Source organism: Mizuhopecten yessoensis, unplaced genomic scaffold, assembly GCF_002113885.1.
Source record: "Mizuhopecten yessoensis strain PY_sf001 unplaced genomic scaffold, ASM211388v2 scaffold5875, whole genome shotgun sequence".
Taxonomy (NCBI): Eukaryota; Metazoa; Mollusca; class Bivalvia; order Pectinida; family Pectinidae; genus Mizuhopecten; species Mizuhopecten yessoensis.
Genome location: NW_018406267.1, coordinates 215,833 through 231,804, shown reverse-complemented (window position 1 = coordinate 231,804; position 15,972 = coordinate 215,833). Strand labels below are relative to the sequence as shown.

Genomic DNA, 15,972 nt, shown 5'->3' with positions numbered 1-15,972 from the left:
TGCTAATTTGTATGTGAGGTAGAAGAGGATACTACTTACCATCAAACCTATGTGACTTGGTGGGAGGGGGGTTATGTGGGGGACAACCACAGGGCAGCTCTGCTAGTACGGTCATCACTGGCCGAATCTGATGTCCTGACTGGTCGCTGGTCACTAGGTATTCCAACACTGGCTTCAGCACTCTGTCAAACAAAAAGCAGTTCAAATCATTTCTGTTTCGTCATATTTTTTTTTATGTAAGGTGCAACTACCATATCTGAAAAAAATCACTACGACAAAAATGTTTTTAAAATTAAATAAAACATACACATGCATACTAACCTGAGTACGAAGGGTTCCATCAGGTCAAATATCGTGTACATCCAAACAGGAATCTACAAGTAAACAAAACATCACCTTATTATAGTAATGGACATTTTATATATATTACCCACATACTTATTTCAATAAAAAACATAATCCCTCCAATGACATGCTCTCATATAATTTAATTCACAAAAAGGAAGGAAAAACAATTGCTAATTGTTCTACTTTTTAATTGTAACTGACTAGATATTCATAAATAATTTGTATACACGAATGCCTGTCGTTGAAAGTATTAAACTATTTCAGAAACAGGAAATATTCACCTGCTGCAGTATTTGCCCAATGAAATATTTTTTCAGTAAAACATTCATTCAGTGAAATATTGATGTTTCACACATAAAATTCACACTTGCCCAGTGTTAAATTTGTCCTGCTCTGTGGAAATTCTATATATCATAAAGTTTCTTTTAACACAGATGTGGTTTTTCAATAATTAGCAATCTTGTGGCTCTGCTTACATTAATAATTGACTAGTGTCTACATTTATTTTCCATGGACAGAAAGGGGAATGATTTACTGGGTTTCTATGGTTCCTCGATAGTATGTACATCAAATATCAAAGTTTCACTTTCTACACAAACAATGTACGAATTAAACGTGTCGCAACATTTCAAGACCGACTGGTCCCTTTGTCAAGCTATGACTGAATCTGTCTCAGTCATAGCTTCACAAAGGGACCAGTCGGTCTTAAAACGCTGCGACACGTTTGATACGTACATTGTTTGTGAAGAAAGTAAAACTTTGACATTACAAATTTCCAAACTGTTGAATCTCATTGAAGATACATACATCAAAGTCCCGTCCCGGCACATGCTTCGTCTCCAAATACACCCAATGTTCACACCTGTGATTACGTACGGGAATAAAAATATATAATGTCATGTAGGTGAAACTCAACACCAAAACAAGCCTGCTCTTGGAACCTGTGTCCCCTTTACTGCCAGGTAAATTATGATACAGATTCATCGGATTAAATGAAGCTGGAATTGCATTGGTCTATACCTTCTAGGCGATCTGATTCCAAACATTGAGCTATCCAATTGAAAATCAAGTTCTAGTTCTATTCAACCAAAGGTACCAAAATCTTATTGACCAATACCTTAATATTTCAGATATAGTGATCTCTACAATTAGTCTAGAATATCAGATTTAACTGATTAATCCAATAAAAGCAAATAAAAGCAGATTTTTTACAAAACAAGTGTGAAGAGATATCACAGTCCAAATTAAAAAGATTTCTGGGTTTTTGTGATACGTACCTGTCAATCACAGGGACTATTGCCTTGGCAACAGCGTCAGGGAAATGTTGAGAGCACTTGGACAGAACGCTAACAATGGAATGAAAAAGTTGCTTCACATCAGGGTCGGAGGTCAAAGCAGTGATATTAGAGGTCACTTCCTTTCTAGGTGAATTGTGGGAATTGCGATACGGATTGAGAACACTCTGGGTCAGAAAGAGAATCGGCAGTGTGAAGTTCTTCATCACCAACGACTGTAATGAGATTAAAAAATGCAAAATGGTTTCAAATTTCTATTTCAACATGTATTTAGAATTTCAGAAAAATAGCGTGACACAAAAATATTTGCTCTAGCTAGTTATAACAATAGTGTAAAATGTATCCACATCAAATTCAAATAAGTGGATTGTTCAATCTACAAACACAGCGCGGATATATGGATGTGTACATCTGCCACAATAAAGGAGTAGTTCCGCCCCATCAGACGTACACATCGACATGTGTGATACTGTACTGTGTTTATTACATACCTATAAATATTACTTATATTACATTTTCAAGTATGTTACTGTAGTATTCATGGTTATCCTGTATTAGTGTTCATTTTGCTTATCTAAAATTTGAACCAAACAATGATGGCAAACAAACAGACACTGAACATTTTGGCGAACACCTTTATCTCGATTTGTTTCTGAGTTAAAAATGACCTTGTCAATCATAGCCCAGTCTTTCTCTGGCTGACTCAACAGGAGTTTACACGAGGTATACAGAGCTGTATTTTATATATCTGAGTTTAACATTACCTTGATAATCATGGCCCAGTCTATCTCTTGCTGACTCAACAGGAGTTTACACTAGATATACAGAGCTGTATTTTATATATCTGAGTTTAACATTACCTTGATAATCATGGCCCAGTCTATCTCTGGCTGACTCAACAGGAGTTTACACTAGATATACAAAACTGTATTTTATATATCTGAATTAAACATTACCTTGACAATCATGGCCCAGTCTATCTCTGGCTGACTCAGCAGGAGTTTACATTGGATGTACAGGGCTGTGGTCGTCTGCATGTCATCGTAGCTGTACACACAAGAACAAACATCATGATAGTGTTTCTTTTATTTTAAAACCTTGATAAAATGCCACTTGTTTACTACTAAAAACCTCTGCATAACGCCCACCGGTTTAAGTTTATACACTCCCCATATTTTCATTCATTTATTTACAATCTTGCTTACTGCAAACATTTATCCAAAATCACTTTTTTTTTTTTCAAAAATAATTTCTTAATACATCTCCCTTAATATAATGGCAAACCCCTCCACAACTTAATATTCTCCCTAATGTGACTATTTCAAAATTGACAATGTAATTGCGTTTTTTATTATTATCCAGAGTTTTGTATTCCAGAAACATCATTACAGAGGATGAATTCACACTTACTGCTTGTGACCCGCCTGAAATATCGTGGGCTGTGTCCATGACAACCAGTCAGTGTTCGAGCCTGGGACATCCTCTACTGGTGAGACAATCTCTGATGCGTGTTTGTCAGAGCGCTCATAGAACCCTCTCTTGAAAACTCTACAATATTGTACAAATTTACAAACACATTTACAATGACTACTAAACAAAGTTACATTGCCAGCCATTCGGCCAATGGACCACCAAGAATGTGTCTACAAAATTACATGGTAAGACTATATCGGCAGAATCCTTAAGTAATACTGAAGTATTTGTTTATTTTAAACTGGAATTCTTGTTTGTTGTAGATACAACCCAGAGCGCTGGGACTCTCTTCCTGAAATGAGTATGACTGCAGAGAGTGCATGATCCTCTCACAAATATGTCAATAGATCGATGTGCCAAAAATGTATTCTCCAAGTCTGTGTTATCTTTTGTTTATTATTACTGGAACTACTGTAAAATCATCACACCTTTAAGGTCTTAAAACAATATATTAGTGCAACAGCTATGAACGCTTATTAAGTTTAACTCATTCACCCCTGAAATTTCATAATGAACTATTCCAGCCTTTGAATTGAAAGAGTTCAAATGTGTCTTCAGGGGTGAATGAGTTAAGACTCAAGTAAGTAGTAAGATCTAACCTCAAGTGGTAAAATAACAAAAAGCCTGTTATCGACTTGTGTCCTTTGTACAGGAGATGTGATGACTACCATAACTGGTCACTTACTTATATAGGTTGTCCAAGGGAGCTGTGATGACCGCTAAACTGCCCAGCAGAGTGGAGCAAAGGTTCTGTATGAGGTAGTGAGGCAGCTGGGAGTGACCGACGTCCAGGTACATAGACACAGAACTACAGGCAGGCAACAACAGTTCCCCCATACACAGCAGTATAGACAACACGTCAGTTCTGTGTAAACAAAAACATCAAAACTTCTCTCATAGCGTCACGACAGTTCAAATATTTCATTTACTGATTCTCATATTTTATCTCATCTGATTAATGATCCACACTTCACTTAAATGGCTATAAAAGAGGGGAGGGGGAACTTATCTGTGAATACCAAACCCATTCCCGGGTCATTTACCAAATTGGGGAGGGGTCTTTTTTACCAGAAGGTGCTTATTTGTGGTCAAATATGGTCAATAGATTTGAAAAAATGAAGATTAATGTTTGTCAAGTTCAAGAAAATCCTCGTAAACTGATATTGGAATAACGTATATCCATATGTTCACAATTTATCAATACTCCTGTAAATTTTGTGCTGAGCAGCATGTTTTTATAAGAAAAAGAGGATCTTACATGAATTTCCTTTGCACAAACATTTTATGAAACAAGCTTCAGCAGGTTTTATAAAAGGCATGAAATAAGGAACGAGTTTGAGGTTCTTTTTATCGCTTATTCAACCAAAATACGTAATTACACCTTTACCTACCTGTACTGGTCCGTTCGTCTGTAGGAGGGCTTGGCGTGAGCATATCTCTTGGCAAGGATGTGTACAGATTCGTGTAAGACCTTGCTGTAGATTCGCTGGCCCAGTCGTGGGGGACACATTGACCATGCGTCGTAATGCAGGCCTCGCATGTGATAGTTCCACATCTGGATCGTGAAGGAACATCGCTCTCCCTGTACAAATAAAGCAGACTTTGTATTGTCTATGTAACCAAAACACTAAGAACATGATATTAACAGAAATTAAAAGGATCCCTCTTTAATAGAATGAGTTTGAAAGAAACTTTTTCTACATTTTATTGCCTAGCAATGTAATGACGAGTCCAGAAATCATATAATTTCCATATAATTATGGACTTGGATAATTGAAAAGAAACAAGACAACCTGAGACAAAATATTTTGAATATGCAAAGTATGAAGAAATACAGCGACACTTGTCTAATCACATCATTGAAGAATCTGGAAACCTATTTAATCTGACCCCTCAGTATTCTGACAACTTGTTTAATATGACCCCTGAGTGTTCTGAAATCCTGTCAAGTCCAACATCATGCTGAAATTTCTTTTTTTATTACAGCTACCAAATAAGACCTGGGTTATCTGGCATCCTGTGTAATCTTACCAATATATTGTGCCCAATAGAGTGTCAGATTAGACGGGTTAATCAGCTCTCATGACCCTTTGGGCCAGGTAAGCTAAAGAGGAACCTACAGCTAATACACAGCGTTGTTTATCTTCCTACCTACCTTAGTGATAGACTTAGTGTTGTTTATTGTCCTACCTACCTTAGTGATAGACTTAGTGTGTTTATCGTCCTACCTACCTTAGTGATAGACTTAGTGATATTTATTTTCCTACCAACCTTAGTGATAGACTTAGTGATATTTATCGTCCTACCTACTTTAGTGATAGACTTAGTGTTGTTTATTTTCCTACCTAACTTCGTGATAGACTTAGTGTGTTTATCGTCCTACCTACCTTAGTGATAGACTTAGTGTTGTTTATCGTCCTACCTACCTTAGTCATAGACTAAGTGTTGTTTATCGTCCTACCTACCTTAGTGATAGACTTAGTGATATTTATCGTCCTACCTACCTTAGTGATAGACTTAGTGATATTTATCGTCCTACCTACTTTAGTGATAGACTTAGTGTGTTTATTTTCCTACCTACCTTAGTGATAGACCTAGTGTTATTTATCGTCCTACCTACTTTAGGGTTATCTGGCATCCTGTGTAATCTTACCAATATATTGTGCCCAATAGAGTGTCAGATTAGACAAGTTAATCTGACCAATATATTTTGTCCTATAGGGTGTTGGATCAGACTAATTTCTCTGTAATAGGACATTATTCTGTGTTTTCACTGTTATGAAATATTTTTCATTTAAAAACGATCTCTTGATAATAACATCATGTCACACATTTTTTTCAAGGTTAAATATTCAGGAAGAGGATGGGGAAAACTGATTGCTTATTGGCAAATATTAACCTCAAAGAACTCCTTGGTGTCGGCCCAGTTGTTACTCTCGGTGTCGTGTAGGATACTGGTGGCCATGAAGTTATTGTGGACCTCTGTGGTGAGTTTAGCCAGGGCCTCCACCAACTCCTCGTATTGTTTGTACAGCACGGTGAACACTTTCTTACTGTCAACATAAAACACCTTCGTTAAGTAAAAAGTTACATGTTTCCATGACGTCAACAATCTATATAGGAGTTTTCGATATTGGCATATTATTGTGTGACAGTGAACTATGTATGCTTACAGATTTATCAAATGTACACAAATCCATCCTGTCAAGGACAGTTTTTGAAGAGTAAACATTAATTACCAAAGGCTTTTACAATTAAATAAAATCAGAAATATAAATGAAGTTATAAGGACTTCCACTTTTGTCTGGTTTATAAGGTAATTACAACAGAGGAAAACCAGACAATCTGTTCTACATTAACTGTAATTATTTGTACATGCTCCACTCTTATAAGAGAAACATAATCCTTGAATATTACAGAGAATGTAGTGTTGTTATTATTATATTTTTGTAAAGAGAATCATTTTTACATTCCTTTGCAAGAGGACTCCTACGTAAATTCAAATCTTGAGATTTACAAATACGAATTTTATGAATTTAAGCTTGCACAAATATTAATTCCGTAGATAAAATTACTGTACCAATATTGAAATAGCATCCTGTCAACCTGAATCATGTAATCAGGCGTTTGCGAATAATATCTTACAATATAATATGCAAAATAACATTCAAATAAGGTGAATTACAGTATATTGTAAACATACCTGCTGTCCTCGGGACTAAGTACGGACTCGTAGTGATACAGGTGGTTCCTGATGTAGGCAGCACTGGACAGTATAGCGTATAAACTTTTCATCGGAGCATTCCGCGGGACATCTCCACTCAGCTGCAAATAGGCAATCATTCTCAGTTAAAATTCTAGAAGAAATCACAAACATCGGAATGTTATGAGACATCAGCAGTGTCTATCTCTCTTAAAAAATCTTTCATTATTTAACTCTCACCTGCTTGAAAAACTCAAGATAGCAGCAGCAGCATCATCTCTGCAGATTGTTAAGGTATGAAACACATTATGATGCTAATGAATAGTTTTAAATAGGTTTCTACCTGTAATAATAATAATAATAATGGTTTGAGGTTCTTATATACCGCTTTATCACAACCTAGTGTCTAGGTCGTCTCAAAGCGGTTCACAAATTATTACCCGTGGTTATTGGGCCTTTGTAACCAGCCAATATCTTTCTCAACTCCCTGGGGAGCATACAGCCGGTGCTGCTATTTAAGCGCTCACAGCTAGCATTCAACATTTCCAGCACTGCCAAACCACATACTCATTTACAGCTGTGTAGACTAGAACAAGAGGAGTAAATATCTTGTTCAATGATACAACACAGTGCCGTGACGTGACTCAAACCCGCAACCCTTCGGTAACGAGCCCAGCGTCCTACCACTAGAATACTGTGCCTCCTAAACAGGTACAGGTATCGTTACATGTGAATAACAAACCTTATAAAACTTAGTTTGCAATATGCATCATCTGTTATATGATCCATGAAACAGTTTTGACAATGGACAGAAATGTGACTTCACCATATGCAGAAATTCACAACTGTGTTCATAGTTAAAATATTTAGTGTATTTTGGTCACTTGGTCAGAACGCCACACAGATGTAGTTTAGTATGAAGGCATGAATCGTTGAAGGAATCGTTTTTTATGTCTTTGTCCTTTTCATTCAATGTGGCACACCATTAGGAGTTGCACGTGATAGTTATCATACCGTGGTTAGGTGGACATGGAAATTAGAGAAAACAAACTTGCCAAGCTTTGGCCATTTCCATTCAAAGTGGTGTACTTTTGTGAACTGGAATGGCAGTTATCATACTTTTTCGAACTAGCATGGCAGGTATCATCCCTTTGTCAGGTGGACATGACAGTTATTATCCCTTTGTGAGGTGGACTGGACAGTTAGTATACCTTTGTGAGGTGGACGTGGAAGTTCTGTAAACACAGACTCGCTGAGTCAACGAAGGCTGTCCTAACACAGTGAAGCACACTGTCTGATCCTGCCTTGGCGAAGGGCAACAGGAAATCCAGCTCATTCATAAAGTCCAACACTGACTACAAAATTTGAAGACCATTTTTAATGCAGTAAAATATATATATAGGCAAACCATAACAAAAGTTTTCTACATTAGAAAAAATTCTAATATTATTAAACCAGGATGCTCGAAAATGAATTTGGTTTATATCCCTCCCTTGGTGCAGAAGGAGAAGGTTTTCGAAGATTCACCTCTATTTCCCCAGTTGGGCCCCACCCCTCTGCCCCCACAAGCACACTCTCCGTTTATACAAAACTAAAAACGCTTTGGTCAGGGATGCTGTTGAACAAATTTTGTTTGAATTCCTACATTGGTACAGAAGGAAAAGGCTTTTGAAGATTCACCTCTATTTCCCAAATTAGGCTCCACCCTTCTTCCTCACAGGGGGCCACACCCTTTATTTACAAAAAAATAAATTGAAATACATTAGCAAGACCAAAATTGGGTCAAAATCCCTTAGCTGTTCAGGACAAGTAGCATTTTTAAGGAAAAAGTTGTTTATCTTCCTACCTACCTTAGTGATAGACTTAGTGTTGTTTATCGTTCTACCTACCTTAGTGATAGACTTAGGGTAGTCCAGCTTCCCTCCCCATATGTCTTCTCTGACTGTCTCCGTCTGGAGGACTTGAAGATCTATCCAGTCCTTTAGTTCCTTGTCTAAAGTGGTCTTAAGGAGGTTACGTATCTGTTTGTCGACACATTGTGATAATTCCTGGGCGATCTTTTTAAACATGAGCTTCCATTCCCATCTCAATCTCTCCTCTGCCCTGGCCCTCTCCACAACTGTAGGCAAAAACGCACATTCTCTTTTGACACATTCCAAAGTTGTAACAAATAGATAAACCATCTAATTACTTAGCATCCAAATCCAGCTTCATAGTACATTTACACAAAGAAGGGCAAAAAATAACACTTCACAGATATGGATTCTACTTGTAGAGGATTGAATATCTCACTAGGCAGAAGTTTCCCTGTATTGGTTAGTTTATAATAGACCATGAAAGATACAGAATGTATCAAAAAAAATTAAAAAAATATCTGTCTCCTGTATTATTACTCTTGCATTTACCAAGCATGTTCAAACAGAGTGTTATTATTTTAGAGCTGAGATTTAAATATTTCAAGGAGACAGATTAACATAAGTACTTTTTACTTGTTTTCGAATCCTATATGTATATTTATGTTTGTATTACTGGAATATTATACCGATAATAAAATAAAGTTTAAACTAAATATTTCTGAATTTTGGAGCAAGCATGTTGTCGCAAGAGCAAAAAGACAGTATTAAATACCTTTAGGAGCAGGCATGTTGTCTGTGAGAGCCGACAACGAAGAGCCGAAGGAGGAGAAGCTGTCGGAGAAGGAGACATCATCATGGCCGCTGAAGCTGGCAGGGCGACGGACTGGCTCAGGACTGGAGCTCGTCTTCAGTACACCTAAAACAGGTATACAGTACATCATATGTTAATTTATAGGATCCCAATTTGATACCTTCTTACAAGTATTTGAAAGTTTTCAACAGAATTACAAGTGGGACATCACCGAGTAATTCCCATTTACATGAATTAAGTTTTGATGTTGTCTAATGTTACCTAATTAAGCTTACTGTATAACTGAAGATGTTCACTTCTCTACTGAGGGGCAGTATTGAATGGTAAGAGATCAAATAAGATATGGCAAGTATGGTAAAGGAATAACTTATTTAAAATCATCAGGTGAAGACGCATCCTTGATACACTAGGGGTTACACTCATATACGCTCTCTGCACCCCTGGAATATGTCAAGACAAAATCTAACGCTCAGTGTGCGCCACCTTGTGGATGAGACAAAGAAGACTAGTGTGGTCCTTTGATGTATCATAAGATCGAGATTGACTGGCTTTAATGGTGGGTGTCGCTCCTTTGTACTCTTCAAAGGAAAGGTATCAGCCTTATGATTGGTCAGTTGTTTTTTTACCTAAGACTAATCAAATAGCTAGCTGCATGCCTTCAATTTTGCTATGAAATATGCCAGGGGTGCAGAGAGAGTACCTTCTGCAGTATCGGGGATGGTGAAGGCACTGATAGTGCTAATAAAATTATGGAAATAATACTTATACATCATAATATTTGGTATTTTAAGTCCTTCAAAAATCTCCAATGACTATCAAGAGAAGGCCTACAGAGGTAATTAACAACAGTAAATAAACAGTGTTTAAAGCTTACCTCTCAGACTACCTTTCCTCTTGACCTTTTTGCTGGAGATTCCCGCGTTGTCCCACGCTGCACACTTCAGCAGACTCTCCACATGTTCCTCAATGTGAAGAACGGCTGTGACCACATTCAGTATTGACTCTATGTAATCACGTGGCAGACTAAATGTCGAGACCTCCTCCTCCGATTTGTTTGTAGATACTACAGATTCCAGACTCTGGGCTTTCTCCTTTTTTCCGAGTTTAGAATTTCCCTTTCCCAAATGACTGTGGTCACTAGAAGACTGAGCGGGCTGTTTGCGAATGATTTCTTCAATTTCTTCCCAAATATCCTCAACAAGTGCAGACATTTCATCAGAAAACTTCTCCAGATACATGTCATGCATAGCCCTTGCAATGTTAAATGACTTTTTGAACACACCAGAATTGAAAATAACGAAATCTTCGTCGATCATTTTTAAAATAATGTCAGCCAGTTCTCGACAATTTTTCGTGACTGCCACAGAGTTGTATGCCTCAGAGTCTGCGTCGGGGAGCAGCGTATGGAAGCAATGGTCCAGCTGCTGGGATCTTAGTGTCTGGTACTTGATGAGCACATCCTCTGAAGGGTACAGCGTGGACAAACTCTGTATGTATTCCATGCGTTTATTTTCGTACAAATCTAACACTTGTTTTTGGCTGTCGATTGGTAACTTGGTAAGACGGTCTGTGAAATATCTGCGTAAGTGTAAGGCTATCCTGTCCCACTGCTGACTGATGTTCTCCTCACAGTTGTCTGTGGCAGTGTTAAGGGAAGCCATGGACGCCATGGGGTCGGTCCCACGAGGCCTGCTGGTGTGAGGGAGAGACAGACCCTCGGAGGAAGACAAGGACAGTAACTCCTGCAGTACCGCTTCTTCACTGCCAGGATGTTGCTCCAAAGTTCCACTCTGTTGCAATGTTAAATTTCAATTAATTCAATTTAGTAATTAAACATCCTTAACAAAATTAACCAAAACTAGACGTAATCACAATTACAGCAAATGATTTGCTTTTAATGATAACTTGTAATTATTTTATTTTTAACATATTCAGTTATTTCAACATAAAATTGAGAAACAGTCAAATAATGTGTGGATAACTAACACTTAATAATATGATTGAGAATTTGAAACTATACATATATTGTTCAAGCTTCAGCATAATGATTTAGTTAAAAATATTTTGCATGGTGTAAGTTATAATTATAGACCCTAGATGGGCAACAATAAGCTCAGATGGAGATTTTTTAGGTTTATTTGAGGATGATAACTAAAGTGTTATTATGTAGCCGTACAATGTGACTAAGGATTGTATGAACATCCTCTGGTTCTGGATCGTAGCAGGAATCCTTCTCCAGCATGTTGGCAGAGATCATGTTCGCAATGGCATCTCTTGGATCGTCCCATTCCCGGTTGCCTGGTAGTTTGTTTACAGTTTTCAGAATATCTTGTACACACAAGTCTAGACTGCAACAGAAAGTAAATAAATACATTTATGAAAACAAATAATTTCATTTTTGAAGATATAGGAAAATTAGAGTGCAGCTAGGTGTCCATAACAAAATTCTTTATTAATATAATCAAAATACCGGATACAATTATTAATATCTTTTATTAGTCAAATGCAGACACATGCCCCCCCCTTCCCCCCCACCCTCATCTATTCCTGGATAGCCACTTCTTTTTTAAGGTTGAATTTGGGGCCTTATAAATGCCTTTACTCCTACAGAATTTCTGCTGTATTTTCCCAAAATTAAAGGAAAAAACACTTTATTTCCCAAAATTATCCAGGGCCCGTATTCATGAAACCATTCACTGTTTGTCCATCCTATCACTATGGTGAATCAATAATTTCTGTAGTCTCTCACTTTCTATAGACTCTCACTTTCTGTAGTCTTTCATTTTCTATAGTCTCTCACTTACTGTAGACTCTCACTTTCTGTAGTCTCTCACTTATTGTAGACTCTCACTTTCTGTAGACTCTCACTTTCTGTAGACTCTTACTTTCTATAGACTCTCACATTCTGTAGACTCTTACTTTCTGTAGGCTCTCACTTTCTGTAGACTCTTACAATTTGTAGACTCTTACTTTCTGCAGACTCTCTCTTTCTGTAGACTATCACTTTCTGTAAACTCTCACTTTCTATAGACTCTCATTTTCTGTACATTTTTACTTACTGTAGACTCACACTTTGGAGACTTTTACTTTCTGTAGACTCTCAGTTTCTGTAGACTTTTACTTTCTGTAGACTCTCATTTTGTGTAGACTCTCTTTTCTATAGACTTTACTTTCTGTAGACTCTCACTTTCTGTAGTCTCTCACTTTCTGTAGACTCTCACTTTCTACATAGTATCTCACTTTCTGTAGACTCCTACTTTCTGTAGACTCTCACTTTCTGTAGACTCTCACTTTCTACATAGTCTCTCACTTTCTGTAGACTCTCACTTTCTACATAGTCTCTCACTTTCTGTAGAAACTTACTTTCTGTAGTCTCTCACTTTCTGTATCTCTCACTTTCTGTAGACTCTCACTTTCTGTAGTCTCTCACTTTCTGTATCTCTCACTTTCTGTAGACTCTCATTTTCTACAGACTCTCACTTTCTGTAGACTCTTACAATTTGTAGACTCTTACTTTCTGTAGACTCTCATTTTCTGTAGACTCTTTTTCTATAGACTTTACTTTCTGTAGTCTCTCACTTTCTATAGGCTCTCACTTTCTGTAGACTCTCACTTTCTGTAGTCTCTCACATTCTGTAGTCTCTCACTTTCTATAGTCTCTCACTTTCTATAGACTCTCACTTTTTGTAGTCTCTCACTTTCTGTAGACTCTCATTTTCTAAAGACTCTCACTTTCTGTAGACTCTCATTTTCTACAGACTCTCACTTTCTGTAGACTCTCACTTTCTGTAGACTCTCACTTTCTGTAGACTCCTACTTTCTATAGAGTCTTACTTTCTAGTGTTTTCCTCTAACTTTGTGTCCAGGTCCCCAATGTATGTGTCCAGAGCAGGAATACTGGGGACGCCCTTCTCCAACAGGGACCGGACTGGGGGCACAAGGTCCATCTTGCCCTGATTTCTTGGTCGCTTCTTACTCATGGCATTCTGTTATACCTGCACAAGTATACAGCAAAGTATCAACAAAGTCATATGACTATTACATTGATTATAAATATCATTAATGCTTTCTGTGATATTTAATGTATAATTCATGTGGTATTTTAGCAATCAGATTATATATGTATCAAAGTCTTTTTATTTATATAAAACTAACTCCTTTTCCTATTCTAGTGGACACTGTTGTAGTTTTGCCTTTACCTAAACCAGGATTTGAATCCTCAACACAGATTATTTCTTACTTAGTATTCACTTAGTTTAAATCATAACTGTTGGTGACAAGAAACACTTCGAAAATCAGTCTTGGTATTTACAATGCAAACATGTTTATTTAAAATCATGATACAGTATCATGTTTTGGTTTGAAATACCCATTGAACAATATGAGGCAATGTTCAGGTTTCAATTAATCCATGACTATTTGGGTCAGATAAAACAACCAGTCCTGTTAAATCTTTAGCCATGTAAGACTTGTTTTAAGGTGATGGCATGTATAGTCACTAATTTGATTATGTACTGAAATGCAGCTGAAATTGTAGCTGTAATCAGCACTACTGTCTCCTAATCCTTTTTACCGGTATTTGCTGTAATTAGTGCCTCTCTCCATAAATGCCAATACCCATTTTTCAACACCTTTTGAAAGCTTAAGTAACCCATCTTCCTCGCCCTTAACCCTGTCCCACCCTGACTGACCACAAAATCTGAATACAATGAAATGTTAATATACAATAATAACCCTCGTAGCATTTACCATCACAATTACTGCCAATATATTTCAAGGTCCCTTTTTTCTCCTTTTCTTAAGAATTCATTTTTAATTTTCCTAAACTTATTGCCAAACCAAAGTTTCTCTTCACAAAAGGTGGCAGTATAACGAAATATTTTATCATATTTAAACTGAATGAAGTCAGATAGCAAAAGCTATGACTTAATTACCCCTGAAATCAGTAGAGGAAGTAGGTATGATAGCAAGGCAATATATACACACTACAACTCTTGAACTGCATACCATCTACTGACATAACATGTCTGTTATCTTTATAAGCACCCCGGGGGGCCCACTCCCACATCAAACCCTTCTCACTTTTCAAGTGCTCTGGCCATGGGTGCAGTGGATACAGAAGATAGTGTAGACCCATTTGATTTACATACATTATCATGTGGCTACCCATGGCCAGAATTGTAACATTATTTAACCTTGCCCCCTCCACCCAAAGAGAGATTGGTTCATGTACTGGGGCTGTAATTAGGGCGACTTCTGTTGACCAAGTAGTTAAGTTGTTTGTATGAGTGGTTTTACATCCACTTCACTACAGAGTGGTTTGGTTATCCAGCAGACTTTTGTTAATTAGTTTGAGCATTTATTTAAGAGTTCTGAGGTTTCAAATTGAACCCCAGTCTGTTGCCATTGCTTTACATCCTATTTCAGTTATGTCTGAGCAGCCCTTTGGGGAAGCATTTGACTTTGCATAAGGATACCAGGGTTTAATATATATATATGTGTGTTAAGCGATTATATTTAAGATTAAGAAAGGAGGGAAATATATAATGGCACTGGTAGCTCATTTAGTTCCACTGACTGCTAGAATTCGGCGGTCCGGTGTTCGAACCCTGGTCTGTGACCTTAGTCAAGTTTCACTGGTTGGGCACAATGGCTCATATGGGTAATAATCCTGCATTTGGGTAACAGTTACCAATTTGAGTAACAATTTTATTACTGAAATGGGGAATAAAGTGAAACGAAACACACAAAGTTCTTTTAAAAACTTGGAGCAAAAAAGTGTGTTATTATTTCAACTGAATCCAATAAATAACACAGCAAAGTACATTTATACACAAAAAGTTATTAATTCTGGTGTCTGAATTTTTGGGAAATGACAAACCATATCATTGACTTTGTTCTCATTGACTTCAGTGTATAGTCAATGGGATCATCCAGTGCAAATGTGACAGGTAATCATGATTTTTTCTGTATGCTATTTATAGCTACTCTACAACACACTATTAGCAATGGAGGTTATACAATTTGTCATTTTCACAAAAATTTAGAAAATTAAATTCACATATTTTTGCGCATAATTACATCTCATTGTAACTTTTATTGTGTTACACCGGGGATCAAACCCTCGATCTCCAGGTTCCTAGTCGGACGCTCTACCACCGAGCTAAAGGGAAATTCCCTCTAGCTGGAAGCTAGTCCAAATTATTCTGACGTTTTATCAACTTTTTTTTATATCTGTCTGTCGTTGATTAACGTCAGAACTCCGGCCCTCTATAATATGCAGGAAATAAGCGACCTGCACCTGGGTCGCTCTTCAAACTGATATTTTAGAAACAAATCGTCACTTTCACACACATGTCGCACATGGATCGAAAGATCTATTCTTTATGCACAAGATGAACATAAATTACATGCCTCAAACAACCAATACAATCACTAAAAACATATTTTTTCAAACTTACTCTGTTTTACTCTAGTTTTTTGATA

The 15,972-nt window shown here is 37.2% G+C and overlaps 1 protein-coding gene across 1 annotated transcript in view; it reads right to left on the bottom strand.

Moving 5' to 3' along the window:
- Nucleotides 1-15,972, bottom strand: part of LOC110451187 (uncharacterized protein KIAA0825-like) — a 32,901-nt gene that overhangs the window by 15,840 nt on the left and 1,089 nt on the right. The window contains exons 2-17 of the mRNA XM_021499064.1: nt 13,321-13,481; nt 11,663-11,834; nt 10,361-11,276; nt 9,448-9,591; nt 8,709-8,938; nt 8,031-8,174; nt 6,820-6,941; nt 6,016-6,169; nt 4,508-4,698; nt 3,802-3,981; nt 3,054-3,191; nt 2,600-2,690; nt 1,626-1,858; nt 1,156-1,210; nt 322-374; nt 40-182 (exon numbers count right to left, since the gene is read on the bottom strand). Coding sequence (XP_021354739.1) covers nt 40-182; nt 322-374; nt 1,156-1,210; nt 1,626-1,858; nt 2,600-2,690; nt 3,054-3,191; nt 3,802-3,981; nt 4,508-4,698; nt 6,016-6,169; nt 6,820-6,941; nt 8,031-8,174; nt 8,709-8,938; nt 9,448-9,591; nt 10,361-11,276; nt 11,663-11,834; nt 13,321-13,466 — 3,112 coding nt within the window. The 5' untranslated portion in view covers nt 13,467-13,481. The remainder of the gene's footprint in view (nt 1-39; nt 183-321; nt 375-1,155; nt 1,211-1,625; nt 1,859-2,599; nt 2,691-3,053; nt 3,192-3,801; nt 3,982-4,507; nt 4,699-6,015; nt 6,170-6,819; nt 6,942-8,030; nt 8,175-8,708; nt 8,939-9,447; nt 9,592-10,360; nt 11,277-11,662; nt 11,835-13,320; nt 13,482-15,972) is intronic.